Below are 12,479 nucleotides of genomic sequence, written 5' to 3'. Positions count from 1 at the left end.
AAATCTTTACATCCCACTGCTCTGGCGCAGGGTGGGGGTGAGGGGACAAGATATTTCTGCAGGGTTCTGTCACTTTTGGTGGAAAGGGCAGGGGCAGGGGAAGGTGGATAATCCTTGGAGAGGGTAGAGAGAGCTGGTGTGAAAAGATGAAGAGCAAGACAAAAATCTGGGGAGAGAGAGGAACCAGGCCTCACTGCTGTGTTCTAAGCAACGTTTGGATGTGAGCGTGGGGGAATCATTGCATATTTATTTGCTGCTTATCTTCTGAAAACATTCCTGAAAAGACAGGAAGCAGACAAAGCAAAATGGGAAGGGTAGCGAGACTAAGTGAAATTGGGGCAGACTGTGACCCTCCCCACCCTGTTTCTATGTGTGTGTGTGTGTGTGGTTTTCTCAAAGCCTCTTTGGAAGGCTGCTAACTTTCTGGACCCCCCAGTCAGGGAGGCAGGCCTTTCTGACTGACGAAGATACTCTCATCCACCCAGCCAGGTGCATTCTGACCTCAGCAGCTGTTTCAGGACAAAACACCTTGGTCTTCGATGTTCTATACAATCTGAACATAGAATTTGGAAAGAAAGTAGGAGTAGAGTACAGTTCCAGTTCAGTTTTAAGCCTAAAAGGAAAATGAAATGACAGGGGGAAGGAAGGCTCCCAGAGGAAAAGCTGCAGAGAGCAGCCACAGGAGTGGCTGTGAACCGAGGCTCTGCCACTTCTGTCAGTTCCTTAACCTTCCTCTGCCTCATCTCCCCCATCTGGAAAACGGGGATGTGATATGTAGAGCTCTGATATGTGGAGAAAGTTTAAAAGAAATGGTGTCTATAAGATACTGAGCATAGTGTCTGGCACATTATAACCAACTCAGTAACATTAAGTACTCTCCAGGCCAAAATGGAATTTTTTATTTTGCTAAGTCCAGATAGACTGTCACTTTTAAATCCAGGTTAACTAGCCATAAGTGTTTCTTTTTTTAGCTTTCCTTTAAGAACTACAGATACAGACATATAGCATTATATTGCCATAGATCTTCCTCCCCTTTAAGATGAGAAAAAGTAAATTATTTACCAAAAAGCTACAGAAATTAAAGCCTGTTTAAAGCCTCGTATACAGACATGTATATGGCAACTCTGCACCTAAATTTAATCCAAGGGTAACTGTGTTGAGAGGTGATCTTGGCAATGAACATGTTTGGAGAGTAGGGACTTTCTCATTTGATAATTAGTTTGGTTTCTAGGGAAAAAGAAATACTTGCAATTGCAAAATTTGCAATTTCATGTAAGGATGAACCGTTTCTTTTCCAGAATGTAAATATTATCTCAGTTTGAAGACAGGGAGAAGAGGGACAAAGAACAACGAACAACAGACACTTTCATTCAACAATATGTATAAAGTGGCCACTATGAATCAGGCCCATATGAATCCAGTCAAATACTATGCAGTGTTGCCAAAAGTAAGAGATCCCAGATGTAATAGCGCAGGAGGTGGGGGTCTGGATTATTGGTATTAGGAAGGGTGCTAGCAAGGGAGAACCCAGATGCGGAGGCCTACCACTTTGTTAGAGGGTCAGGGAAGTGTCAGCCACAAAGTCCTGGAGACTTGGGAGAAGGCATCTTGCCCCACTGCCCCTGGGACTCACCCTTCTCCAGCATAGGATCTAATGCACTGCAGGCTCTCTGGCAGCTGGCCTCAGGCTCCACCTCTGCCTCTCAGCCATGCTCTCCACTCTTGGGAAAGGTCATGAGAGCAGCCAGGCAGAAAAGAGCAGCCTCTGCCAGGGAGAAGGTGCCCACCTAGAGAACCAGGCTGCAGTATCCCTTGTCAGCCTGGTGTAAATTGAGACTGGGCCCTTGTGTTAGGAATCACATGGACAACTTGCCAAAATGTAGATTCCTTTAGCCCCACAGGCCAAAATCTTTAAGATTTCCTGAAGCCCAGGTAGCCAAGGGCTGAGAGACTCTAATGCTTTCTTTTTTCTTCCCCACTTTTTTTGGGAGAAGGGTTAAAGTATAAAATAATGGCAGTGGGGCTAAACCTATTTTTTTTTTTTTTTTTTAGTGCAGTGTACCCAATACTGGGCTTCTCAGCTGGCTCAGACAGTAAAGAATCCACCTGCAATGCCGGAGACCCAGGTTCGAGCCCTGGGTCCAGAAGATCCCCTGGAGAAGGGAATGACTACCCACTCCAGTAGTCTTGAGTGGAGAATTCCATGGACAGAGGAGCCTGGCAGGCTATAGTACATGGTGTTGCAGTCAGACGTGACTGAGTGACTTTCATTTTCACCTACTACATAATCTACTCCATTGCTTTTGTTTTCAGGGGCAGAATTCATACTAGTCTTGAACATGTGTTTCATTATAGAAAAGGCCTTTTCTTTTTCGTTCAAATCCAGAGGTTCAAAGTACCAGGGGGTACTGGTAGGCTACATATATCCTATTTCTGAAAACTATGGCTAAATAGCACTCCCCAGAGAAATGAGTGGAGAAGGCAATAGCCCCCCATTCCAGTACTCTTGCCTGGAAAATCCCATGGACAGAGGAGCCTGGTAGGCTGCAGTCCATGGGGTCGCTAAGAGTCAGACACGACTGAGCGACTGCACTTTCACTTTTCACTTTCATGTATTGGAGAAGGAAATGGCAACCCACTCCAGTGTTCTTACTTGGAGAATCCCAGGGACATGGAAAATCCCATGGACAAAGGAGCCTGGTGGGCTGCTGTCTATAGGGTTGCACAGAGTCAGACAGACTGAAGCGACTTAGCAGCAGCAGCAGAGAAATGGGTTGGTTTCGAGGCCTGAACTCACCACTGATTAGCTATGAAATTTGGGCAAATCTATACCTCACAATTCTTGTTTCCAAATCCCTGTGATAGAGGATATCTTCTCAAGTGAAGATTAAACGAGGTGTTAAGTGTAAAGAGCTAAGGAGAGTATTGCCCGGAGGTTCTCAGTAAGTTCCTAGAACCAATCTGGTTTGTATCGAGATGTACCACCAATCTCATTTCTTACAGTGGCGGTCTATAAGGCCTTGCTCAAACTCCAATTCTCTTACATTCTTCCCTTTTGCTGGCAGTGCTTTTCTCCTTTCCCAACTACCAAGGCAAGTCCACTTTTCAAGATCCGATCAAAAGGACGCCGCTCCTCTAGTCTCCCCCAGCTCCGCTCGTCCCAGTTAGTCCACCATTGTGTGTGTGAGTACTATGTCGCTTCAGTCGTGTCCGGCTGTTTCTGACCCCGTGGATTGTAGCCCACCAGGCTCCTCTGTCCATGGGGTTCTCCAGGCAAGAGTGCTGGAGTGAGTTTTCACGCCCTCCTCCAGGGGATCTTCCCGACCCAGGGATGGAACCCGCGTCTCTCATGTCTCCTGAATCGGCGGGCGGATTCTTATCCACTGTGCCACCAGGGAAGTCCAAGTCCACCACTGCTCTATGTCAAATCACACCTTTCTCACAACACACGCGCAGTTATGCACAGGTGACTAGATCCATGAGTGTGCATCTGGGGAAGCGATGGGCCCGTGAGAATCGTGTGGCTGGTTGTTCCGCGGTCCCTTCCCGGACTCCCGCACCTCGCGAGGCCGGCGCTGAGGAGTAATGGCTTCCGTCTGCGGTCCCGCTGGTTCCTCCGCTTTGAGAGCAGCGCCGCAGGGCACCGGCAGGGGGCGGCGTTGCCACGCAGCTGGAGGCTCGGCGGGTGACCGTCCCCCCTAACTCTCCAGCACCCCCCTCAAGGCACTCAGCTTCGGTGACGAGGCCGGGGCTCCCCCTGTTCGGAGGGGGGGTCGTGTTCCCTCGCAGGCAGGGCGGCCGGGGTCGTGCGGGGCCACAGGCGGGGGTTTCCAAGCTTCCCAGGCGCCCCCCACCCCAGGAGCCCGCAGCCTCCACGAGAAGGAAAGTTACTCTTTTAAGTTTGAAAAGAGGCATCGAGCAGCCAGACTTGACTGTCCGAAGAGGGGGGCGCTTTCCAGCAAAGACCGGGGTGGGCTGGGCGGGGGGCGCGTGTGAGCGCGAGGGCGCGCGGAGATAACACCACGCTCCTTTCGCGCCGTTGAGGCGACTGAAGTTGAGGGGCTGCGAGAGGAACGTTTGTGTCCTTTAAACTCGTACTTTTCGCGGGTCGTGAAATACCAGCTCGTTTCACACCGACATTAGCACACTCACTTGAAAAAGGAAAACCTTATGCGCCCCGGGAACGAACGCGCTTCTCCGCCTAAGGTCTCAGCGAGAGAACGCGCCGCCGGAGCGTCCTGCCCGGCTCGGCAGCCCTTCGCGCGCTCCCCGCGCGCCGCACTCCGGGCCCGCCGGGTCCTCAGCCGCTGGCGGCGCGCCCTTCCGGCTGTCAGGCCCGCCGGGGCGCCCGCTCGGAGACGCGCGCTAGCCCCACGCCGCGCCCCCGGCCCGCTCGCGCGCGCGGGAGACGGGCGCACGCTCGGCCCCGCCCCCGCGCTCCGCGGGCTCACGCCGAGCTCCCCGCGCCGCCTGAGGTCTGGAGAATCGAAACCCGGGGGAGCTCGCCCTTCCCCTCGCGCGCGCCGCCTGACCGGCAAGGGGAAGTGGGCGCCTTAGTTCTCGCCGAGGCCGGGTTTATTAACGGAGTAAATGGTCTAGCTTGACACCACACATTGTCTAATAAAACGATGGTCGGGGGTTGGGGGAGTCGAAAGAACCTCTGGAGCCCCGTCCACATGCCATAATGACGCGCCAGAAAAGGCGAGAATTTTATGTTTGGGAAGTTTCTGCAGTTGCGCGAATTTCGCCGGGCTCTGGTTGTGCGGGCGACTTAGAACTCTTGAGGCATCGGAAATGTTTCTTCGTTGGAGGGGAAAAAATAAAAAATAAAAAGAGGGGCTTTGTGTGTGTGTGTGGGGGGGAAATCCATACGTCAAATATAAGTACAAGCACACGAGTGCACACTCACAACCGCCGCCGGCCTCGCACTCCGGGACCGGCCGCCGCAGCCTTTCAGCTCCGCGGGGCTCGGGCAGCCGGGCGGGCGGGCGGGGGCGGTGCCCTATGCAGATGAGGAGGGTGTGGCGATTCGTGCGGCGCAGGGCCCCGGAAGCGCCCAGAGGACCTCGTATAAAAAAAGTACTGAGGCCGTTTCTCCCGCACAACTGCTAAAGCTCCAGAGACAGGAACGTGTGCGGCGGCGGCGGCGGCGGCGGCAGCAGGAGCCGCCACCTCCGGGACCACCGCGACTCAGGCGGCGCGGGCGGGGGCGAGGGGCGGGAGTGGCCGGCGCGGGCGGCGGGGGTCTAGGAAGGACTCGAGTCGCTTGCCGCGGCCGGGAGCGCACTCGCTGCTCGCGAAGAGTTGTCTCGCAGTTCCTCGCTCGCCGCGCTCCTAGAAGGGGCGGCCGCCTCCAGGTGACACAGACGGGACTCCCGCTTGCGCTTTTCCAGATGCATCAGAGATACTTTTGGTGCGGGGCTGCTCTTGCGGGGCGCGGCGCGCGGCTGGGGAACCGCGGGGGCCTGGGGAGGGAGCGTCTCTGGGGTGTCCCCCTAGGCGAGGCGGGGGGATTCAAGCGGGGAAAGGGGGCGCGTTCCTGCCTTCGCGGCCCCCCCCCTCCCCCGTCCGCCCGGCCGCTTCTCAGCGTCCTCAGCGCGCTCCTTCCCCCACTTCCCCCCCCGTTCTCTCTTAGGACCGACCAGGGCCAAGTGGCGTTCGGCGGGCACTTCATGGCGGAAGGCGAAGAGTACTTTGCCATGGCCGAGGACGAGCTGGCCGGCGGCCCCTACATCCCCCTGGGCGGCGATCTGAGCGGCGGCGACTGCGGCGGCGGCGGCGGCGGCGGGTTTGCCGGGCACTGCTTGGAATACTGCGAGAGCCCCACCGCGCACTGCAACGTGCTGAACTGGGAGCAAGTGCAGCGGCTGGACGGCATCCTGAGCGAGACCATCCCGATCCACGGGCGCGGCAACTTCCCCACGCTCGAGCTGCAGCCCAGCCTGATCGTGAAGGTGGTGCGGCGGCGGCTGGCCGAGAAGCGCATCGGCGTCCGCGACGTGCGCCTCAACGGCTCGGCCGCCAGCCACGTCCTGCACCAGGACAGCGGCCTGGGCTACAAAGACCTGGACCTGATCTTCTGCGCCGACCTGCGTGGGGAAGAGGAGTTTCAGACTGTGAAGGACGTCGTGCTGGACTGCCTGTTGGACTTCTTACCCGAAGGGGTGAACAAGGAGAAGATCACACCACTCACGCTCAAGGTAAATCACCTCCCCCCACCCCCGCCACCCCAGAGGGGCCCGGGGCCCCCGCGGCGGGCCGGGCGCGAGTGCTGCACGGCTGACACCCGGGGCTCGGGTCGGCCACCTGGACCCGTGTGCGCGCCCTGGCTAATTTTGCTTTTCAGTTATCTTATTTTTTTTCTGAGTTCACGAAGGTGCGTGGACTTGTGTCTGAGTGTTTTCGTTGACTTGCTGCTTCAGCGCCCCGCGCCTTCTGCTTCCTCATCTGCCCTGCCCTCTCTTCCTTCTCCTTATTTTTTAACTCTTGGCTTTCCTTGCTTGAGTCCTGTCCGGAGTTCATTCGTACATTCTGATAAGTAGAAGAGTGAAATGTTGTCCATCTTTTTTTTTTTTTTTTTTGAGTCATTGGATGTTTGAGTCTCCTGCAGCCTGCAGCAGAGGCGAGTCAATGGGCTTATTATTGTGTTGGAAAAAGTGACTAATTTCCTAGCTGCTTTCTGCTGACTCCAGGCATTAAGATTAAATACGGCTTTTCTCCTGGTTGGTTGTTGGGTTCGGGATATAATGGGTCCCCTCCTCCCCACTTTGGCTCAAAGCTCGTCAAAATGATCTGAGGAACCAGACTCCCAGAATGTCTTAATTTAGTTCATATTTGATTTTAACTACAGAATCCCTGCGGGGACCCACAAGATACTGATCCTATCAGTTGCCTGGCGGGTGGAGGGGAAACTAGGTGACTAAGGACAGGATGAGAGGCAGACTGACTTTTTACTGTAGGCCCTTCTGTCTTTTGAATATTGCAGCTATATTGTGTGAATCTTGTACCTGTAAGAGCATTCTCAAAAAATAACATTTCAAAAGTCAGACATGACAACAGAACCGCTTAGTACTGTGCTATGTCTGCCAAAAGCCTCAAACTATTACTTCTAGTCTCTTTCCCAGACAGCAGAACCACTCGTTAAATGTATTTTTTGTTGTTGTTGTTTTCAGAAGACTGTTTAATGTTTAAACCTGTAGGTAGTGTTTTGCTGAAACTTGACAAAACAAAAGGGGAGGAGCAAAATAATTCTCAGCTGTGATGAGGATGTATTTATTATTTTTTTCTAGGTTTGCTCATCTTCTTGTTTTGTCTTTTAAATTGTAGGAAGCTTATGTGCAGAAAATGGTTAAAGTGTGCAATGACTCTGACCGATGGAGTCTTATATCCCTGTCAAACAACAGTGGCAAAAATGTGGAACTGAAATTTGTGGATTCCCTCCGGAGGCAGTTTGAATTTAGTGTAGATTCTTTTCAAATCAAATTAGACTCTCTTCTCCTCTTTTACGAGTGTTCAGAGAACCCGATGACTGAAACGTTTCACCCCACAATAATCGGGGAGAGCGTCTATGGCGATTTCCATGAAGCCTTTGATCACCTTTGTAACAAGATCATTGCCACGAGGAACCCGGAGGAAATCAGAGGGGGAGGCCTGTTAAAGTACTGCAACCTCTTAGTGAGGGGCTTTAGGCCCGCCTCTGATGAAATCAAGACCCTTCAGAGGTATATGTGTTCCAGGTTTTTCATCGACTTCTCAGACATTGGAGAGCAGCAGAGAAAACTGGAGTCCTATTTGCAGAACCACTTCGTGGGCTTGGAAGACCGCAAGTATGACTATCTCATGACCCTTCATGGAGTGGTGAATGAGAGTACCGTGTGTCTGATGGGACATGAAAGAAGACAGACTTTAAACCTGATCACAATGCTGGCTATCCGGGTGCTAGCTGACCAGAATGTCATCCCTAACGTGGCCAATGTCACTTGCTATTACCAGCCGGCCCCCTATGTAGCAGATGCCAACTTTAGCAATTACTACATTGCACAGGTCCAGCCAGTGTTCACATGCCAGCAACAGACATACTCCACTTGGCTACCCTGCAATTAAGAATCATTTAAAAATGTCCTGTGGGGAAGCCATTTCAGACAAGATAGGAAAAAAAAGAGAAAGAGAGAGAGAAAAGAAAAATAAAAAGAAAAAGGTTGAGTGATCCAGCCCTTATTAGGGATATGTTTTGTGCAATGATGACCTGCTCCTGGTTTTAAACTTGGCAAAGCTTTGTGGATCTTTTCATAGGTATGGGGGCACGATCTCAAAATAACCCACCCACCACTACCAACCCTCCCGCCTGATTCTCCTACCCAATTGGATTCTTTCCTGAAACAAAAGAGACCTGTCATTAAAAGCAACCAGGTTCTCCTAAAATAACTAGAGACAGAGGAAAAAAAAAGCTTGATGACAATATGGGTTTGCAGTACCTGCTCCCATAGCTTTGCCATAGGAAAAAAAGACAAGTGGATAGTTTCTTATAAGATGGAATTCATGAAAGGGAATATACAGAGATTAAAAAAAGGTCTCCCTCCAACTTAATTATCAATTCAGGAGTTCAGATAGTAACAATGGTACAGAAAGAAGGGGTACACCAACATTGGGATTGCTGAGGCTTGTAGTGAATACTATCTGTGGAACTCTCCCATTGCGCTAATAGAAATGGCTTGCTCCAAGTGAACAGTAGTAGGTTGGTGCAGTTCTCATAACAAACAGCAGAACTTATGATGACACAATCCATTATTTCCAGCTGCGTGCATAGCTCACATTTTTTAAAATGTGAAAATGCAAGCAAAAACAGCTGTAGCAAAGAAAGTATGCTCAAGGACCAAAGATTTACCAGATAAAAATACCCAAGTAGAAGAGAGATAGTAGAATATATAAAGAGTTACTATATTTGTTACACACCAATATACATCAAAGTGCCTGTTGCCTTCTGAAAATTTGAAGTGGAAAAATTTTATGGTTTAATGACTTATTTTATCAGGGACTCAAGAAGAAAATAAAACAACACATAAGCTTGTGAATGGTGGAGGAGATGCCCTATTTTTTTCTTGACAAATACTTGTATAAAGTTAACATTGTTGGTGTGATGTTATCCTAGGTACATGTGTATGTGTGTGTATATTATGTGTATATATATACATATTTGTGATATGTGTATATACACACAGTTCATTGACTATGGTCTAGAATAATGTAGCAAATAGGAAATGTTTAAATACTGTGTGCTTTTATGTTTTCAACAGGATGACCTGAGACGTGGGCATATTGCAGTGATGAATTAAATCCCACATCTAAAAAACTTAAAGTGAATGAAGGAGGAAAACAATTAATATATTTGATAGATTGAGCAGAGATTATACCTTTTTAGTGAGTGTTTTTGTTTTTGTTTTCTTTTTATTTTGTGAGCCATAGAATTCCACAAATGGGAGAATATTTGTTTGGCAGAGCACTCTTTTTTTTATACTGAACTGCCATTTTGACAGTTTGAACCCTTTTAGTTTTTGTAATACTTGCAATACCTCCATGATGTATAATCCAGTGGATCATGGATCAATGATAGTCTGTTTAAATCCCTGACTGCTCAAAAGAATTTCTGGTGATCTGAACACTACTTATTAATATTTAAATGAATTTTTAAATGAGTGCATTATGCATTCCAGGACCACTAGAGTTTAGTAAATGTGAAATGACCCTTTTTAAAGAGTATTTGCACAATTGCTTAAAATTTATATATGAGATATATATTATATATAAAATTTTATAAATTCATGCCAACATGAAACATCTTCGATCTGGTTGTCACACTGCATTTAAATATTTAGTACTGTACTTCAAATTCACTCACTTTGCATCGAATCAGTTCCAACTTTATTTTCTGTCTCAAGAGACCAGTTACACCTTTGTGAAATGAACTGGCGTTACTATTTCAGTTCAGTGACAGCTAATCTTGAACCCATCCCTTCTCCCAGCCTTTAATTTCTTTGGACACTGGTCTCTGAAAATGCATTTGTTGAAAACAAAAGTTAACATCCGAAAACCTTCCCTCTTGTCTTGTGAGGCAGCCACATCATCCCTTACCAACCCTAGTGGATGACTGCTTACTATGTGCAGCCCTCTGAAGAATCAACTGATTGTTGTCATCCATTAGAGAAGGATTGGGGAAGAAAATAGCATCATCCTATTGGCAGTGTAATCTGTTTGTTATCTGGGCATCCCTCAGATGCTCATTGTTAGTTTAATCCATCCAACTACCTTTCTTGCGCATCTTTCTTTGAAGCCTTAACCGGAACTTGATGGGTTTGCTGGAGTAGCCTCCCTGTGAACTCTGTCCCAGCTGTAACAGCTACTGCACTGCCACTCACTGTTTTGTAGGGAACTTTTTCTTCTCCCATGCTGGCTCCGACTCGCTCACTCCAGCCCTGGGTTTTGAGAAATTCATTGCTAATTCCCAGGAAATGTTCCATTTGCAGATTAAGCCTGATACTAAATGGTCAGAAACCCAGAGCTCCATCCTCCTTACCTGTTTGGACATTCCCTAAGATTAAAGCTAAGGGAACACTCGGGAATGGAGGAGGAGCGTCTGGGCATCTGCCTTGTTCCTTCTTATCCTAACTCTTGATGGATGAGTCGTTCACTATTTCACAAAGAATCTGGAGGTCTCCGGCTCTGCCAGAGCAACGATCCGCTGTTATTTTATGGCACAGATTCTTGTATGGAGGGGCCTTCTTTGAAAAATACACTTTTCATTTGTTTTCTGATATTTATGTTCTTTTCTTGCTTACTCCAGGGCTGGTAGTATAGTTGGAAATGCCAGCACCTGGCTTTCAGTTAGAACAGGCTGTACTCAAGACAACCTTCGGCATTTACTTTGATTGATATAATTTATTTCCCTTTTGTATGTACTATAGTCTTGTGCATATGTAGTTGAACAAACGGTGGAATATATGTCTATCTTTGTGGATGTGTGGCCTAAACATTTGAATGTCTGGTGAGAGAGAGCCATGTGTCATAAGTCAGAAGAAAGGACAGCTCTCAACTCCTGATTAGTGTCTGTGATTTGCTTACCTTTGTGTTTATCTGGTCGAGTGCGCTGTTACTTTAAAGCAGGAAGAAGTTTTTTTTTTTTTTTTTTCCTCTGCTGGAGGTTCTTCTCACCTGTCCAGCCTGGCACATCAGGGAACACTTCACCCATGACAGTGCCCTTTTAACAAGTTGACTTTGTTTGCAGTAAAGTCTCATTGCCTCAAGATGTCTTACATCAAGATGGACTTTTCCTTTCCAGAAACGGGATCAAATATTTGCTCACTCTTGGTATTGGGTGGACTGTTTTAATGAGGCTCCAGCATTGCAAGGATGGAAGGTCTGTAAGCCAAGCCAAGGAGGAAACGCCAAGAAGAGTGAACATACTGTTCGTTTTTGCCACCCCTTTCTGTTTGCTTATTGTAGGTTGCCTTACTGCGTGTAAAGTTGTTTTCAGTGCAATGCTTGCCAAATAAATATTGTGAACTATTTTGTAAATGAAATGTATTATGTTAAAAGCTGTCAGCAGTTCAGAAATAAGCTTTTTTGTTGTTTGAAGACAACATGTGTTAGATGACGCCAAAAGCCAAAAAAAGTAATTTCATATATAGTACCTGTTTGAATATAATCTTTCTTTATGATCTCTCATAGCATAGCCTTTTTAGTGCTAAGAAAGAATCTCTATGTAATATTTTGTCATAATAATGGCTTGCTAACAAAGTACATGGTCAAAGTACAGAGTTGGAAGATGGCAAGTAACTTGGTGAGAATGGCTGCAAATCCTTGCAGAATAGAGGAGTCTCTGCCCGCTGGCTGTCTCTTCGACCTCTCTACAACCATCACCTGCTCTGAGACGTCCTGTTTGCAGCAAGCTGCTTCTGGGGTCACTCTTTTGGAATACTTTCACTTTAGACTGTGTCACAGGCAGAAAAGGAGTTGATGGAGAATGGACTCTTTAAAAACTGACATGTTTGAATCAACGCTAGAGGGAACAGATTGTGAATTTTGTTTACAGCATCCAATATTTGGATTTTTTTTTTTGTAAATAAAAAGAAGTTATTTTTTTCTATTGATTTGTGTGTTGTCTTCCGTGTCTGTGCTGTCTAAAGACCATATCCTCCGAGTCCAGCTGTGTCCATGAGAAAAGATGGGGCAGTGTTTGGAGAAGACCCACCTTTATCAACTTCTGATTGGAGTACAAGTCACTAAAATGCCCAGCTTACAGCCAGCCCAACTCTTGACTGGCTCGGTCAGCTCCATTAGAATCTAGATAATGAGTACTGACATTTTGAATCTGGTTATGAGCTTAGCCGTGTTAAGTGCCGCAGGCAGAGCTGTCTTCCAGGATCAGTAGAGGCTCCTGATTCTGGACTGTAGGGCTGCTGTAGCCCTGAGGGGGCTTTGGTTCT

The 12,479-nt window shown here is 48.1% G+C and overlaps 1 protein-coding gene across 2 annotated transcripts; it reads left to right on the top strand.

Annotated features, from left to right (window-relative positions):
• Window positions 1-5,099: 5,099 nt before the first annotated feature.
• Window positions 5,100-12,143, top strand: TENT5A (terminal nucleotidyltransferase 5A). 2 transcript variants are annotated; one of them, XM_005210701.5, is made up of 3 exons: window positions 5,100-5,413; window positions 5,636-6,200; window positions 7,327-12,143. In XM_005210701.5, exons 1-3 carry the CDS (start codon window positions 5,394-5,396, stop codon window positions 8,101-8,103), a joined length of 1,362 nt encoding a protein of 453 aa, XP_005210758.1. In that variant the 5' UTR covers window positions 5,100-5,393; the 3' UTR covers window positions 8,104-12,143. The 2 variants fall into 2 exon arrangements, with proteins under 2 accessions (XP_005210758.1, XP_002690091.2); XM_002690045.5 differs by having other exon boundaries at window positions 5,255-5,357.
• The last annotated feature ends 336 nt before the right edge of the window (window positions 12,144-12,479 follow it).

Source organism: Bos taurus, chromosome 9 (assembly GCF_002263795.3).
Source record: "Bos taurus isolate L1 Dominette 01449 registration number 42190680 breed Hereford chromosome 9, ARS-UCD2.0, whole genome shotgun sequence".
NCBI classification, from domain to species: Eukaryota; Metazoa; Chordata; class Mammalia; order Artiodactyla; family Bovidae; genus Bos; species Bos taurus.
This window is presented reverse-complemented; position numbering and strand designations above follow the sequence as displayed.

Excerpts from the sequence above, each read along its gene's own strand:
- TENT5A (XM_005210701.5), top strand. The coding sequence starts at position 5,394 with ATGCATCAGAGATACTTTTG. Across the intron at positions 5,414-5,635 it reads ATGCATCAGAGATACTTTTG|GACCGACCAGGGCCAAGTGG; the intron begins GTGCGGGGCTGC and ends GTTCTCTCTTAG. Across the intron at positions 6,201-7,326 it reads TCACACCACTCACGCTCAAG|GAAGCTTATGTGCAGAAAAT; the intron begins GTAAATCACCTC and ends TTTAAATTGTAG.